The 12,816-nt window shown below is 41.9% G+C and overlaps 1 protein-coding gene across 1 annotated transcript in view; it reads left to right on the top strand.

Moving 5' to 3' along the window:
- The window catches only part of ITSN1 (intersectin 1), a 248,386-nt gene that overhangs the window by 167,388 nt on the left and 68,182 nt on the right, over positions 1-12,816 (top strand). Inside the window, exons 25-29 of the mRNA XM_028492624.2 lie at positions 1,028-1,233; positions 2,012-2,094; positions 6,285-6,451; positions 9,536-9,581; positions 11,925-12,046. Coding sequence (XP_028348425.1) covers positions 1,028-1,233; positions 2,012-2,094; positions 6,285-6,451; positions 9,536-9,581; positions 11,925-12,046 — 624 coding nt within the window. The remainder of the gene's footprint in view (positions 1-1,027; positions 1,234-2,011; positions 2,095-6,284; positions 6,452-9,535; positions 9,582-11,924; positions 12,047-12,816) is intronic.

A 12,816-nucleotide genomic window follows, 5' to 3' on the forward strand; every position in this document is an offset into this window, starting at 1 on the left:
TAAAAAAGATAATAAATGCCTCACCCTGCCTTTCCAGCCTCATCTCCTACTCCACCCCTCCATGAGACTAGGCCACATGCACCCCCAGATTGTGCTTCTCCTCCCGGACACTTTGTGGGACAGCGTCGCACGGCTGTGCCCTCCGCCTGGAGTGCCCTTCCTCCGAAGCCCTAGCTATCAAAATCCTTCTCATCCTTCAAGGCCCAGCTCAAACGCTGCCTCCTCTGGGAAACTCCCTCTTTTCTCTCTGTTCCCGCAGTGAATAGTTGGAACCTCTTCTTAGCGTGTAGGCATAGTTGTTCGTATCTCTTTCTTCCTCATTAATTATGAGTTCCTTGGTAATAATATCATACTGCCCATTTTTATAGTGCTTTCTGGTTAATAGAGAGTTTTAATCTAAATTATTTTGGGGAGGCAGAGATGGCATTTTATTCATCTTTGTATATGGTTTGCATATAGATGTATTTATAGTAAATGGAGATTACAGTGGATTTATGCTTGCCAAACCCCTGTTCCTCTAAAAAGGAACTGAAACAAGCCCAATCCAATGCAAGGTGTATTCCCCTGTGTCCACCTAAACTAAGATATCAGTTAATTACCTTTTGAGAGTTCATAAGGTTTCTACTCTGGTATTAATCCCCCTCTAGACACCCAAATCCGATTGGAAATTGGCAGGAGTGGGAGTGCCCTGGGCAACTTGAGCCTTAAAATAGAACCCGACAGAAAAGGCACACAGCCAGGTGCAACAGAATAAACTCGACCTCCTGGCTTGTTTAAATAGAGAATTCTAGATGGCCCGACCACGGCTTTGTGAATAGGCTAGCAGATTTTCACCTCCACTTTTGGGAATAAACAGTTACTGAGAACAACGGAGCACGTGGCACCCGTGCTGTGCTGAGGCAGGGTCCTCTGTGGCTGAGCACGTACCTGCGTGTGCCCGTCGCGGGGGAGGAGCCGGTGTTCCTGTCACCTGAATGGATAAGAAATCACAGAGTGATGAGAGGTCCTTTATGTTCTTCCACACAAGGGCGAAAAGGTGGAGGGGCTACAAGCACAAGCCCTGTATCCTTGGAGAGCCAAAAAAGACAACCATTTAAATTTTAACAAAAACGATGTCATCACCGTCCTGGAGCAGCAAGACATGTGGTGGTTTGGAGAAGTTCAAGGCCAGAAGGGTTGGTTCCCCAAGTCCTACGTGAAACTCATTTCAGGGCCCATAAGGAAATCTACGAGGTATGTTTGTATTTATCTGCTTCTGTTGGATGAAAACCATGTCAGGCATGAAATTATTGTTTGCACTAGTTAAGATTCATAGATAGGAGTTGCAGGATTATTTTGTCTTTAAACTGGATCTTTTAACTGCAAAAATGAGGGTACATGGCAACAGGGGAGAGCCTCTTACAGATAAATGGTCATTTTTCTCCTTGCTCGTAGAAACCTGTATATCCTGTTTTTCACTGACTTATGCATGAGGGAATTCTACTCTGAGACCTGGAAAGTTCTTGTGGATTTGTTGGAGATTATGCCCCTCTTCATGCTTAGTATGCAGTACTGTTCCAGATGTACAGGACTACTTAGAGGCCCAAAGCATTTGGGAAATTTTATGGAAGAATGAATTATCTTTTTCATTAGGAAACTTATAGCATGGAACCTTAACATAAAGGTTGTTGTTTAATTGTTCTAACCATGTAGATGGTCAAAACAAATTATGAGCTTCAAGAAGAGATGAAGAGCAAAAATATTGAATGAGCATCTGTCAGTCATGCTTTGAAATAGACCAGTACATTAGCTGTGTCTCCAGCAAAGCAAAGTGCTGGCAAACAAGGATGTGAGCTTAGAATCAGGCCTCTGTGGCCCCTTGTGATGTGTTTTGACTTAGCTGAGTGCATCTATTTCAGCTGTAGATTATCAATGCTTTAAATGTTAAACAGTTTTTAAAAAGAAAAATCAGTGTCATTTGTACTGTTTTCTTTGAGGGTGAAAATTAAAATACTTTCCCCCCCTCTTCCAGCATGGATTCTGGTTCTTCAGAAAGTCCTGCTAGTCTAAAGAGAGTAGCTTCCCCAGCAGCCAAGCCGGCCGTGTCAGGAGAAGGTGAGAACCTGACTCAGATCATGTTCTTTAGAAGGTGGAGGGAATCGTGTAATACAGTGAATGTTGGAAACGAAGTTGGATTTCATGTTTAAATAGTTTACATTAATTTACGTTCATTATATTAAACTCTAAGGTAAAATGAGGTTTAGCTCTTTACAAAGTCATAGTACTTTATGGAGACTCTCAAAACACTATCAGATATATTGATCATAAAAACTGAATTTTCTAATTATGTTTGATTATGAGCCCTTTGACTCTTGAAAGAGGCCCATCACAGTCACTAAGGACCAAGTTCTCTGAGCATCTCTACAGCTAATTTGTGGTAGTTGCTATTTTTCTGACTTTATACAGATAAGTATTTTGGTTTAGAGCCATAACTATACAGTCCAGTAAAACTGTCACCGTAACATCAGTGCCATTTGTACCCCAGATGAAACAGAAGTTTCATTTCTGTGTTCCATGTAAATAACCACACCAGATTATTTAGGCCTAAAAATTGTATTTTGAGTGTTTATTACACAAATAATTAATTGCTTTATTTCCTCTTCTTCATGACATAATCTTTTCAATTGTATATGCCAATATATGGTATAGGTTTAAAAATGAACAAAACCTACATAATTCAGGCTCTAATGGTAAAAATCTCATGTCTTTTCTTCATTTGGTCCAGCCATTATCAGAGTACTAAGTGAAGAATGTGCACTACCCAAGTTAGACAGGCTTTCCGTGTTGAAGTATGAACAGTGTTGTAGCTAACAGATGTCTACACAACTGTATAGTAGTTTTTCATAGATTCCTTGAATAAATTCCACGAGGGTGGAATCTTTTGTTCAGTTTGTTTGCCATTATGAGACTTACATTCCTTAGAAACTTTGCCTTATGAAAAATAGAATTATTAAAGCAATTGTTTCAGTGGAGACAGCAAGGGTTAAAATTTAATGGTATTTCAGATAGTAACAAAGTTACTTTTTCAAGAGGCATTTCAGAAGTAAAAAAATTTTTTAGTTTCTAGGTATAGCTGTAAAACTTCATCATCACTGAACAAATCCAGTATTTTATTGTATCCAGTTTTTGCCATTACCACCAAAACAATCATTAGGATAGTTCTCTTCATACCTTCTTGTCATCGTAATGACTTTTTTATCCACTCTTAGGAGAACAGGCAAAAAGGTCTTTTAAACACAGTACATGTAGTCAGTATTATGTCCGGCAAATTATGTGTGCCTCCTGTCCCCCCAAATTCAGTGTGTTACATCCATTCAGTCTCACTGGAGCACCGGAGTTTGTATCCTGGCTCTCTCACCTAGTGACCATTTACTTTTAGTCATGCCTTAACTCCCTCATCTGTAAAATGGGCATAATAATCACCACTTGAGGTAGGAAATTATTACAAGGCTTATGAGATAATAGTGTAAGCTTTTGGAGTAAAGGTCAGTAAATGTCTGCTACTTTTATTTCCTTTTTGCTTCATTTCCTGGATTTATCGATAGTCACTTAAAGCAGTGAGCTTTCTCATCCAACAGCTGGGTTTTTTTGTTTTTGTTTCTTTGTTTTTAGCATCTTTATTGGAGTGTAATTGCTTTACAGTGGTGTGTTAGTTTCCAATAGCTGGGTTGATGAATGTTGATTTGTTTTGAAACATTGTACAGAGGCCTCTACGCTTGAGGCCTCAATAAGTAGGTCACAGATGAACCACACACATCCTTAAAGTTGGGCAACAGAAGAGAGTTAAATTCTAACCTCGGTTGACATTTCTTACATCCATTTTGAAATGAGTTAGGTATTAGAAATTTGAGGAGAGATTGCTGGCTTTCTGGAGGGGTGTGGGAGGACACTGACATCTGAAATTCTGAGAAGAGGTACTTAAATATATTAATGGACCACTTATCAATACTGAATTAAATGTAATCAGATTTCATGTAAACCAGAAACCAGATTAAATAGATGGTCAATTTGGGTAGCTCTTTTTTTTTTCTTTCCTTTTTTTTTTTGGTACGCGGGCCTCTCACTGTTGTGGCCTCTCCCGTTGCGGAGCACAGGCTCCGGACGCGCAGGCTCAGCGGCCATGGCTCACGGGCCCAGCAGCTCCGCGGCACGTGGGATCTTCCCGGACCGGGGCACGAACCCGCGTCCCCTGCATCGGCAGGCGGACTCTCAACCACTGCGCCACCAGGGAAGCCCTGGGCAGCTCTTAAAATATGGGCTTGGGAATTGCCAGTGCCCTGTGTTACATGTCTGGTGAAGAGGGTCCAAGTGGTGAGGAGCCCCCGCATAGCGGTCCTCATGTCTCCCCGTTTTCGTTGAATCCAGAAGGTCCTCGCAGATGCCTGCATGCACACAGGGCAAGTAAAGCCACAGTCTTGCCCGTCTCCTTGGTATCTTCTGCTGCAGTGTGAAGTTCATCTAGAGTTCACGCTTCTGAAGTTTCTTAAGCATTTCGAAAGTGACTTCAAACTTTGGATCCATTTTAAGAAAGTGACTTTTAAGTGCAGGAATCACTGGGAAAAGGACTGATTGCCAAGGATCCAATCTGAAATGGCCAAACATGAGCTAAGGAACAAGTAACGGAACAAGATGAAAAGGGAAGGGTCAGAATATTGAGAAATCAGAAAAAGGAATATATTAATGAAAAAACAATGTCCTTATTCAAGCTGCCAAACTTTGATTTCCTTGTGCGGGAAATCATTTTTCCAGTTTTAACTGTGGAGGTGTGTGTCACCAGTGCTGGAGGGCTGAAGATAGAGAGGCTTCTGTTCTGCCTTGTACATTTGGATGACCTTGTCTCTCGGGGTCTGCTGGCCTCAGCCTACAGGTCAGCACAGTGAGGCTGAAGCGGCCCCTTGGAGAGCTGCCCACATTAGCATAAGCATTAGGAGGGTTTGTGTTTTTTGGTGTTTGTTTTAGCTTTCATTAGTGCCTCCTGCAGAGGCTCTTATAATTAGACAGCGGAGTCCTCCATACTAAATTAATTGACATTAAGCTCTGCATTTAAGGACTATCATATGAAATTTTAGAAAGAAACACTCCATCCATCATCCATCATAAAACGAACTTTTCGGGTAAATGGTGTTTTTTTGTGTTTTTTTGTTTTGTTTTGTTTTGTTGTTTTTTGGGGGGGGTTTTTTTGCTTTTTGCTTTTTAAAAAAAATACACAAAGGCCTAGGATAAAATGGACAAAAAGTGGAAATAAGAAACATATGTTCATCTTTCCAGAAATCTTTTATTCTCTACCTAGTGTAGTGTCTAGAATTTTGTGTCAAGTGCCCTTTCTGAGAGTGTGACTTTGTTTCTAAGCCTTAGTAAAGTCAGCTGTTCATAATTCAAAAGAAAAACTTCCTCTGGAATGCACATCCTGCACATTCAAGACAGTAAAGAACATTAATTCTTGTCCTTTACGACTAAATTACATGAATAATCAAATGTAAGAAACTGTGATTTGACTTTTCCACTTGTTCAGAAAGGCGTGATTATTTTCTGGGATTGAGTAGACACTACTTTTATCAGCAGTCCACTCTACCTGTTTATACTTGAATGACAAGTAGATGTCCGTTTTTAACTGAAGAATATATATTTTAAATTTTGTGTTCTAACAGCTTCCTGCCATCTGTATATATGGCACAATAGGACTTAAATTTTCACCGAGGCACTTGAATAATGAAAAACGTGTCTTATTTAATTTACATAAAGGATATACCATGTCTGAAAGGTTTCTAAAATGGTGACTTGGTACCTTCAAAAGTGAATTACAGATATTTGATGAGCTCACCAAGGAGCCTGCATGTCAGTGCATCTAACCCAGTGCTCAGCATGACCTAGGTACTCAGTAAATGTTAGCTAAAAGTGAACGTGAAAACCATTTTCACGTAAAAAGAAACCATGGCGTTAAATCGGAGATCACTCTCAGTACTGGTGTTGGTGGACATGCAGTTGGGTTTTTTTTGTTGTTGTTCCTGGTCCTGGGTCTTCACAGGAATTGTCTCCCCGGCTGCAGTTATTGAATTTTTATGTGCAGTCGGGGAATTTGGAGCCCACGGAGTTCTGCAACTCTGCATTTTATCAGTGACTAGCCTTTCTCTTGAATGGACCTTATCCTAATAATTTCCTTATTCATAAACTTGCTTTTGCAAAGTTGTCTGGGATTTCTGTAAACAATCAAGCTCTCTCCGTATCTCAATATTTCTCCCCACCAGAATTTATTGCCATGTACACTTACGAGAGTTCTGAGCAAGGCGATTTAACCTTTCAGCAAGGGGATGTGATTTTGGTTACCAAGAAAGATGGTGACTGGTGGACAGGAACAGTGGGCGACAAGTCCGGAGTCTTCCCTTCTAACTATGTGAGGCTTAAAGATTCAGAGGTAAACCCACATTAACTGTTTCCTCTCCCTTTCTGTGCAGCGATTCTCTTTTCAGGGAGTCATGATGTTTGCCGGTGGAACATCATTGTTGGGTTTTGCTAAGTTCTGGAACGTGACAGCAAATGCAGTGTGACCTGTAATTGTTTGAAATTGTCTATTGGTGCCGCAGGGTCAGCCTTGGCTTCCCAGAAGCAGAAGAACCCCCCGGGGCTCAGTGGAGGCTGCTCGTAATGAGGCTGGTCTGCGTCAGCTGGGATAATACTCAGGATTCATCTCTATTCCTGAATGTAACTGACTTAGGATTCGGAGTAAATATTCTAGATTAAGTCTTCAGGGTCACTGATTTGAGAAACCCCAAGGAAGATACACAGCAATATCTTGCCCATGTAAACAAAAGTATTTTGGTGATACTGGCCCCAGAATATTGGGCAATAGAGAGTTTTTAGAATTTATATTTTTGCCTACACAGTAGGAAGACACAAGATCTAAGAAATTGGTACACTTTGGCTAGAACTTAGTATCTCCGTTGATCAGAGACTGAATTGATTTTAAATGCTGTAATCCTTACAAATTGAAAGTGGCTCCCCATTGCTGTTAATGGGGCCCTAAAAATTCAGTTGCATGAAGTGGCCTTGAGATAGCACAAGATTAATGAAATAGTGGTGTGGGCCTACTAGAGTATGGGAGCCCATCTCGTAGTGGCCAATTTCAAGTTAGTGGGAATTTCAGGTTATAGATGTAGTCATTTAACAGACCCATAGCTGCCTGGGGAGCGAAGCTGGGCCTGGCGATAAGCTATGGTAGTTCTTCCATGTCAGCCTTCTCACCTTCCCTGCAGTTCCTAGGGATCATTTTATTTGCTGGGTTTGTTTTTTTTTTTTAAGGAATGTCATTGTCGCTTTGGGGGTTTTTTGTTTGTTTTCCCTTGCTTTGGTCTTGAGAGCAGCTTGCTGAAATTACCCTGGAGGGATTTGCATAAGTGTTTTACCCTTGGAGAATTTGGCAGAAGCTGGAAAGAAAGTACTTCTTTTCTGTAGGACAGTCGTCATGTTGTCCTCTGCAGACCTGGAGAGGGAAAATTCAACTCTTCTCCAGGCCAGCCAGTTACATCCAATAAGAACCATGGAGATATTTCAGGGGAGTAGAGGGAAAACATTAAAAACTAAACTGGATTTCTGCTCCCATGCACAAAACCTCTTAAAATGGCTTTACCTTTGAGATCAGTTAAACACAAAAGCCATTAATTGTATTGTATTTTAATAAATTAGAGTTTTCTACCAAAAACCATCCAAAGTCAGTAAGTTTCAAAAAATGCACTGTGACGTTTTCTAAAGGTAAGTTGAGTTGTAAAGTGCTTTCTTAACCACAGTCTTAAATATCAGCCACAGAAGAACTAAGTGCTAAAGATTTTAGACAGACATTTAGCAACATTATTTCATAATAATGAAAAAATCAAAAAAGGCAGCTCTTTCATCCTATTTGGACATAGACCTCAATATTATAAGGCCATATCCCGCCAAGCTTAAAAACCAGACCCAGCTTCAGATACCAAAATTGACCCGTGGACAAGGGGGAGGTTGTCCTAAACCTGCTTCCCTTCTCTACATGAGCAGGGCTAGGGCATGTAGCCTGGATCAACTTTTCTGCTGCATTCTTAAGAAGCTCCAGGATGAAACCTGGCCATCTGACTCGTCTCAGCTTAAGTGCTGGCTTTGGTGTTTAAAAGGGAGCACATTGAAGCTGCTTGAATTCTTTCACTGGGTTGCTAATTGCTTTGTTCTTTTTATGGAATAGAGAGAGTATATTTAAGCCTGTACTGGGAAAGTAACTGGTCATTTGGAATCTTGTATCATTAGTGTTCCTTCGTTTTGATATGCAGCCTATAAAAATTGCAAGGAAGATGGGTATTGTATAACTTCGTTAATACACAAAGCATAATCAGAGTAAACATTTTAATTCAAACTTTCCCTGCTAAATGGTTATTGAATTTCAGTATAAATATAGGTAGGGACAATGATAAGTTGTGTTCCTGGTAGATAATTATATATTTTTATTCTTAAAGTTACTCTCAGTTAATTAATAAGCCTTTTGTTTTGTTCTGTTTTAACTGGAATACTTAATTTACTGGAAGATAGGGACACAAGAGTGAAAATTAATCTGGAATAAAGCACTTTGCAACGGCAGATTACGGCCTGGCCCCTGTCCCAGCTGAGTCTCTGCTGGCTTGGCTTGCTCAGCTGGTTTAAAATTCCATGAGTATCTATGAAGGAATTCAACCCCAGAGCACTTTTGAAACACTTAGTAGTTGGGAAAAAAAAATGGTCTGCTTCTCTGGGCTGTGTGTCCAGCATTACAAGAGAGATTTCAGTGTTTAAACAGTGTAAGGTTTGGGTGGAAAGGATATACAGGAGGAGAGTGGCTGCCTCTTTGGATAATGGGATGGGGGAAGGGGTGTTTGAATTGCCACTGTACTGTTTTCCTTCTTTAAAAACAAAGAAAGCCCTAAAGCAAATGTACCAAAATATTAATATTTCCATGTATTGTTAATATTAATTTAATCAAAATATTAATATTAATATTTTCACGTATTTAGTCTCTAGTATATGGAGACTATAATAGACATCTGTTGCACTCATGGATGTCTATTATAGTCTCTGTGCTTTTTTTATGTGTGAAGTATTTAATAATTAACCATTTGGACATCAAGCATGAGCTTAGTGTTTAGGCTGTAGACTAACAGTCTTCCTGGTGGGGCAGCCCCTGTTTCACCTGACCCAGGGACAGGATGCGCCCATGTTACACACAGTCAATACCTGAGCCCTCTGGGGTCCTACAATGCCACTTACTTTGCTAATTTTTCTCTTAAGAAGAGAGTAAAAGCTACATGCTTTTAAGGTACTTATTTCGCCCCATGTTTTCCTTGATACAGATCACAGTGTCAGGAGATACAATGCGACTATGTTTCCCCAGAATGAAAAGGGCAATTTAGGGGCTCAGGCGGGTTTGTGTCATCATTAATCGTTTTTTAAGTTGCTTGACCAAAACTCTTCAGTATGCAAATGAGACCTTCTGCTCTGTTTTAAGGGCTCTGGAACTGCTGGGAAAACAGGGAGTTTAGGAAAAAAACCTGGTAAGTGACAAACCCTGATGCTTATTTTTCAATATTTTAAGTGTAATTGATAGTTGCTCCCAATCTTTGTTTATTGGGGCCAGAAGCCTTAAAAAAGAAAAGAAGAGACAAAAGAATCTGTCCGAAGAGTGGTTGGAGCAGATCCTTTCCTTGGAATCCACTAATAATGTATTTATAGATGGTTATGAAATATGGCTGTTACCTCACACATGGAGAGTAGGGACATTACCAGACAATGTTCTCTTGGGATGTGAAGAAATAATTCAGGCAAGATGGTGGGAAGTTGTAATGCATGAACCTGTAGGATTTGGGGTCAGCAGCTGCTTAGTCCTCCTCTCGTTAGGTTCGGGAAGCCCTTGTTTGTTTCCTGGAAGCATAGTTAGTCCCAGGACATAAATAATGGAGGAGATGAGAGCGCAGCACGTATTATCAGAGTGCAGGACCTGTTAATCTAGAAGCCATTGGGTGGTTTTCCTCAGGTACACGGTGAAGGTACAAGAATTACAGTCATCGCTCTGAACTCAGTGTTTTAGTTTATTTAAACAAAACCACGTATTCTATAAATAGAAGCCTGAAAGAGAGCAGAAAGAAGCAGATATGAAATCATACGGTTGTATGGCCTGTCTTCCTCTCTAGGTCATTTGAGCTTTTTTGCTATCACAGCCTTACGAAATTACAGGTTGAAAAAGAGTCACCGCAGTGCTGACAGGGATGTGTATCTGTGTCCGGTGCTCAGCTCCAAATGGGCTTCCCTGGCAAGGAAAGGTGGGTTTTCAGGTAGTTGTAGGATTTTAGTCTGACTCAGATACTGGACCACCCCGGTCAAATGTCTGTTTTAACCAGGAGTATGCTACATTTTGAATTGTCATTCCAAAGGGTCCAGAGGGGCTTAACTTTGCACTGAAACCAGCGAGCTGCTCAAAAAAGCTGGTAAAGACAGAAAAGAGTGTCTGTCAGGGCAGGTCGCTGGCTACGCAGGCCAGGTCCTTTGAGGAGCAGGAACATCAGGGGCCAAATAGGACACTAATTTGGATCTTTTCCAAATGGAAAACTCATGGAGTTTAGAGCTAGTACTTGGCATGTTGGGGGAGAATTCTCATCCCCAGCACAGATTTCCCAGCTTGAGCTCTCAGTGGAGCCCACATACGTGTAAGCTGGGCTCTTTCTCGCTTCGCCTGAGCTCTGGGATGCATCTGTCAGGGCCAGCCCGCACCGGGACGGCCTGGCACTCCTAGCATGGTGGCCGCTTATTACAGAACAAGGTCCTAGGGGGCTAATGTGCCTTCAGGGAAGCAGGAGCGTGGGCCTTTCACCTCTTTCCTTCTGTCTGTCTGTCTGTCTTTACTTCATTCCTTCTTTCTTCATCTCTTTCTTTCAAGAACAGTTATGATGGGGAGAGAGTGGAGAGGAATAGAACAATCTGTTCCGTCTTGCTTCTAGAAGTTCACAAGGCCGTCGCTGCGGATACACCAGAATTCAGTCAGAGGAGGATTTTGTCCTTTCGTAGTTGACCTCCTGTGCCAGGAGAAGTGTACTTTTCAGAGCCTGGTCTGTGGTACTGCTGGAATTTTTCCCATGAGACTGTTCACATTCAGGAAAAGTACAGAACTGTTTACATTTTTTTTTCTCTGTGCTGAATTGTTGTTTTGCATAAAATCCCTCCTCTTGACTGCAGGATCGTCCTCTAACTTGAAATAAAAAGAAGTAAACTTACATTGATGTGATTCCTACCTGATATTCAGGGATCACCCTCAAAATGTGAGCCTCAAAGAAAATGGTCTTGTGGGTAGAAGAGAGAGTCTAAAGAAAGTCGTAACATAGAAAGAAATTAGCTAGTGCACGCTCCCGGTGGTTTCTGAAGAAAACAGCTTTCTCTTTCTACTGTACTTGGCAGGTGGAAAAGGTTCACCTGAGTTCCTTGATTCACTCAACCATCCTTGACTGGACCACGTGCTAATAATAATCAGCACTGTGTGAGGGCGGAGGGCAGTTGGGGACGAATGAGGCCCAGCTGCGGCGTCGGGGTGTTCTTGGGAATTGGGGCAGTGGGGGTAGGGTGCGGACTGGGGGGAGAGTGGGAGGTTGTGGAGGCAAGTTGGTATGTTCTGAGAGATGAGGGGGTCCCCGAGCAGACTGGGCAGAACCGAAGACAAGCCCAGCTCCTGAATACTGCATGTGCCGTGTCAAAGAAGGGCCACTGAGCCTTCTTCATTTAGTAGAAAACCGGCCCCGTACACCGGCTTTGACGATGTTGACCCGTGAACCTGGGAGGTGGCTGTGTCTTCTTAGGCTCTCCTTTCCTGACTCTAATGATGCACTGCCATGTTTGGTCTTGTTTTCCAGAAATTGCCCAGGTTATTGCTTCCTACACTGCTACTGGTCCCGAGCAGCTTACCCTGGCCCCTGGTCAGCTGATTTTGATCCGAAAAAAGAACCCAGGTGGATGGTGGGAAGGAGAGCTGCAAGTCAGTGTCTTTTCCATTTGTTTAAAATTCTCTGCCCAAATTTCAATATGCAAGATCTCAGAGGGACACCGTTTCATTGCAAAGTACAGATAACCCTGCACCACCTAAATCCTACGTTTTTGTAGTGAGAGATGCCACGTTATCTGAATCCATTCGGTTCCTAAGCTTTGGGCAGCCAGGAACAGAATTGTGAGATCTAAGGATTCTTCTGAAGATGTATCTAAATCTGTTGGATTCTTGAGTTCAGACACTGAGTGTTGGGATAGTGAGAATTCATGATGGAGTCATCCTTAAGTCACAGCGTTGTAGGAGCGGAGCTTTCCATCAGCGGTGCTGTAAGGTGTGGTACCAGAGTAGCCTTTGCATTCAAAGCCACATCTGTACGGCACAACAGTTTTAAGTTCTTGTGTGTGTGTGTGTGTGTGTGTGTGTGTGTGTGTGTCCTCAATTCATCATTCTGTCAAGGCAAACCTTGGTCAGGAAGGCAGAGGTCTATGTTGTGGTGAGGTAAGGAAATACAGCGCCTTTCTGTGCAGCTAATTAAAAACTAAAGTGCCGGAGAGTGAAGAGTGAGCTGGTGGACTGAAGAAATGTACCTTGGCTGGAATAGAAGGCACAGCCTGGAGTACCTGGGAGCTTGCTGGTGGGCAGCCATAAGAACCCTATCCAGCAGGGGGGACGAGATACAGTTTATTGGCTCAGGATTCCATTGGGGTCCTGGAATCCACCCCCCCTCCCCTTTTTTTTTCCTAATTTTTTTTTTTAGTGAC

This window comes from Physeter macrocephalus, chromosome 8 (assembly GCF_002837175.3).
Source record: "Physeter macrocephalus isolate SW-GA chromosome 8, ASM283717v5, whole genome shotgun sequence".
NCBI classification, from domain to species: domain Eukaryota; kingdom Metazoa; phylum Chordata; class Mammalia; order Artiodactyla; family Physeteridae; genus Physeter; species Physeter macrocephalus.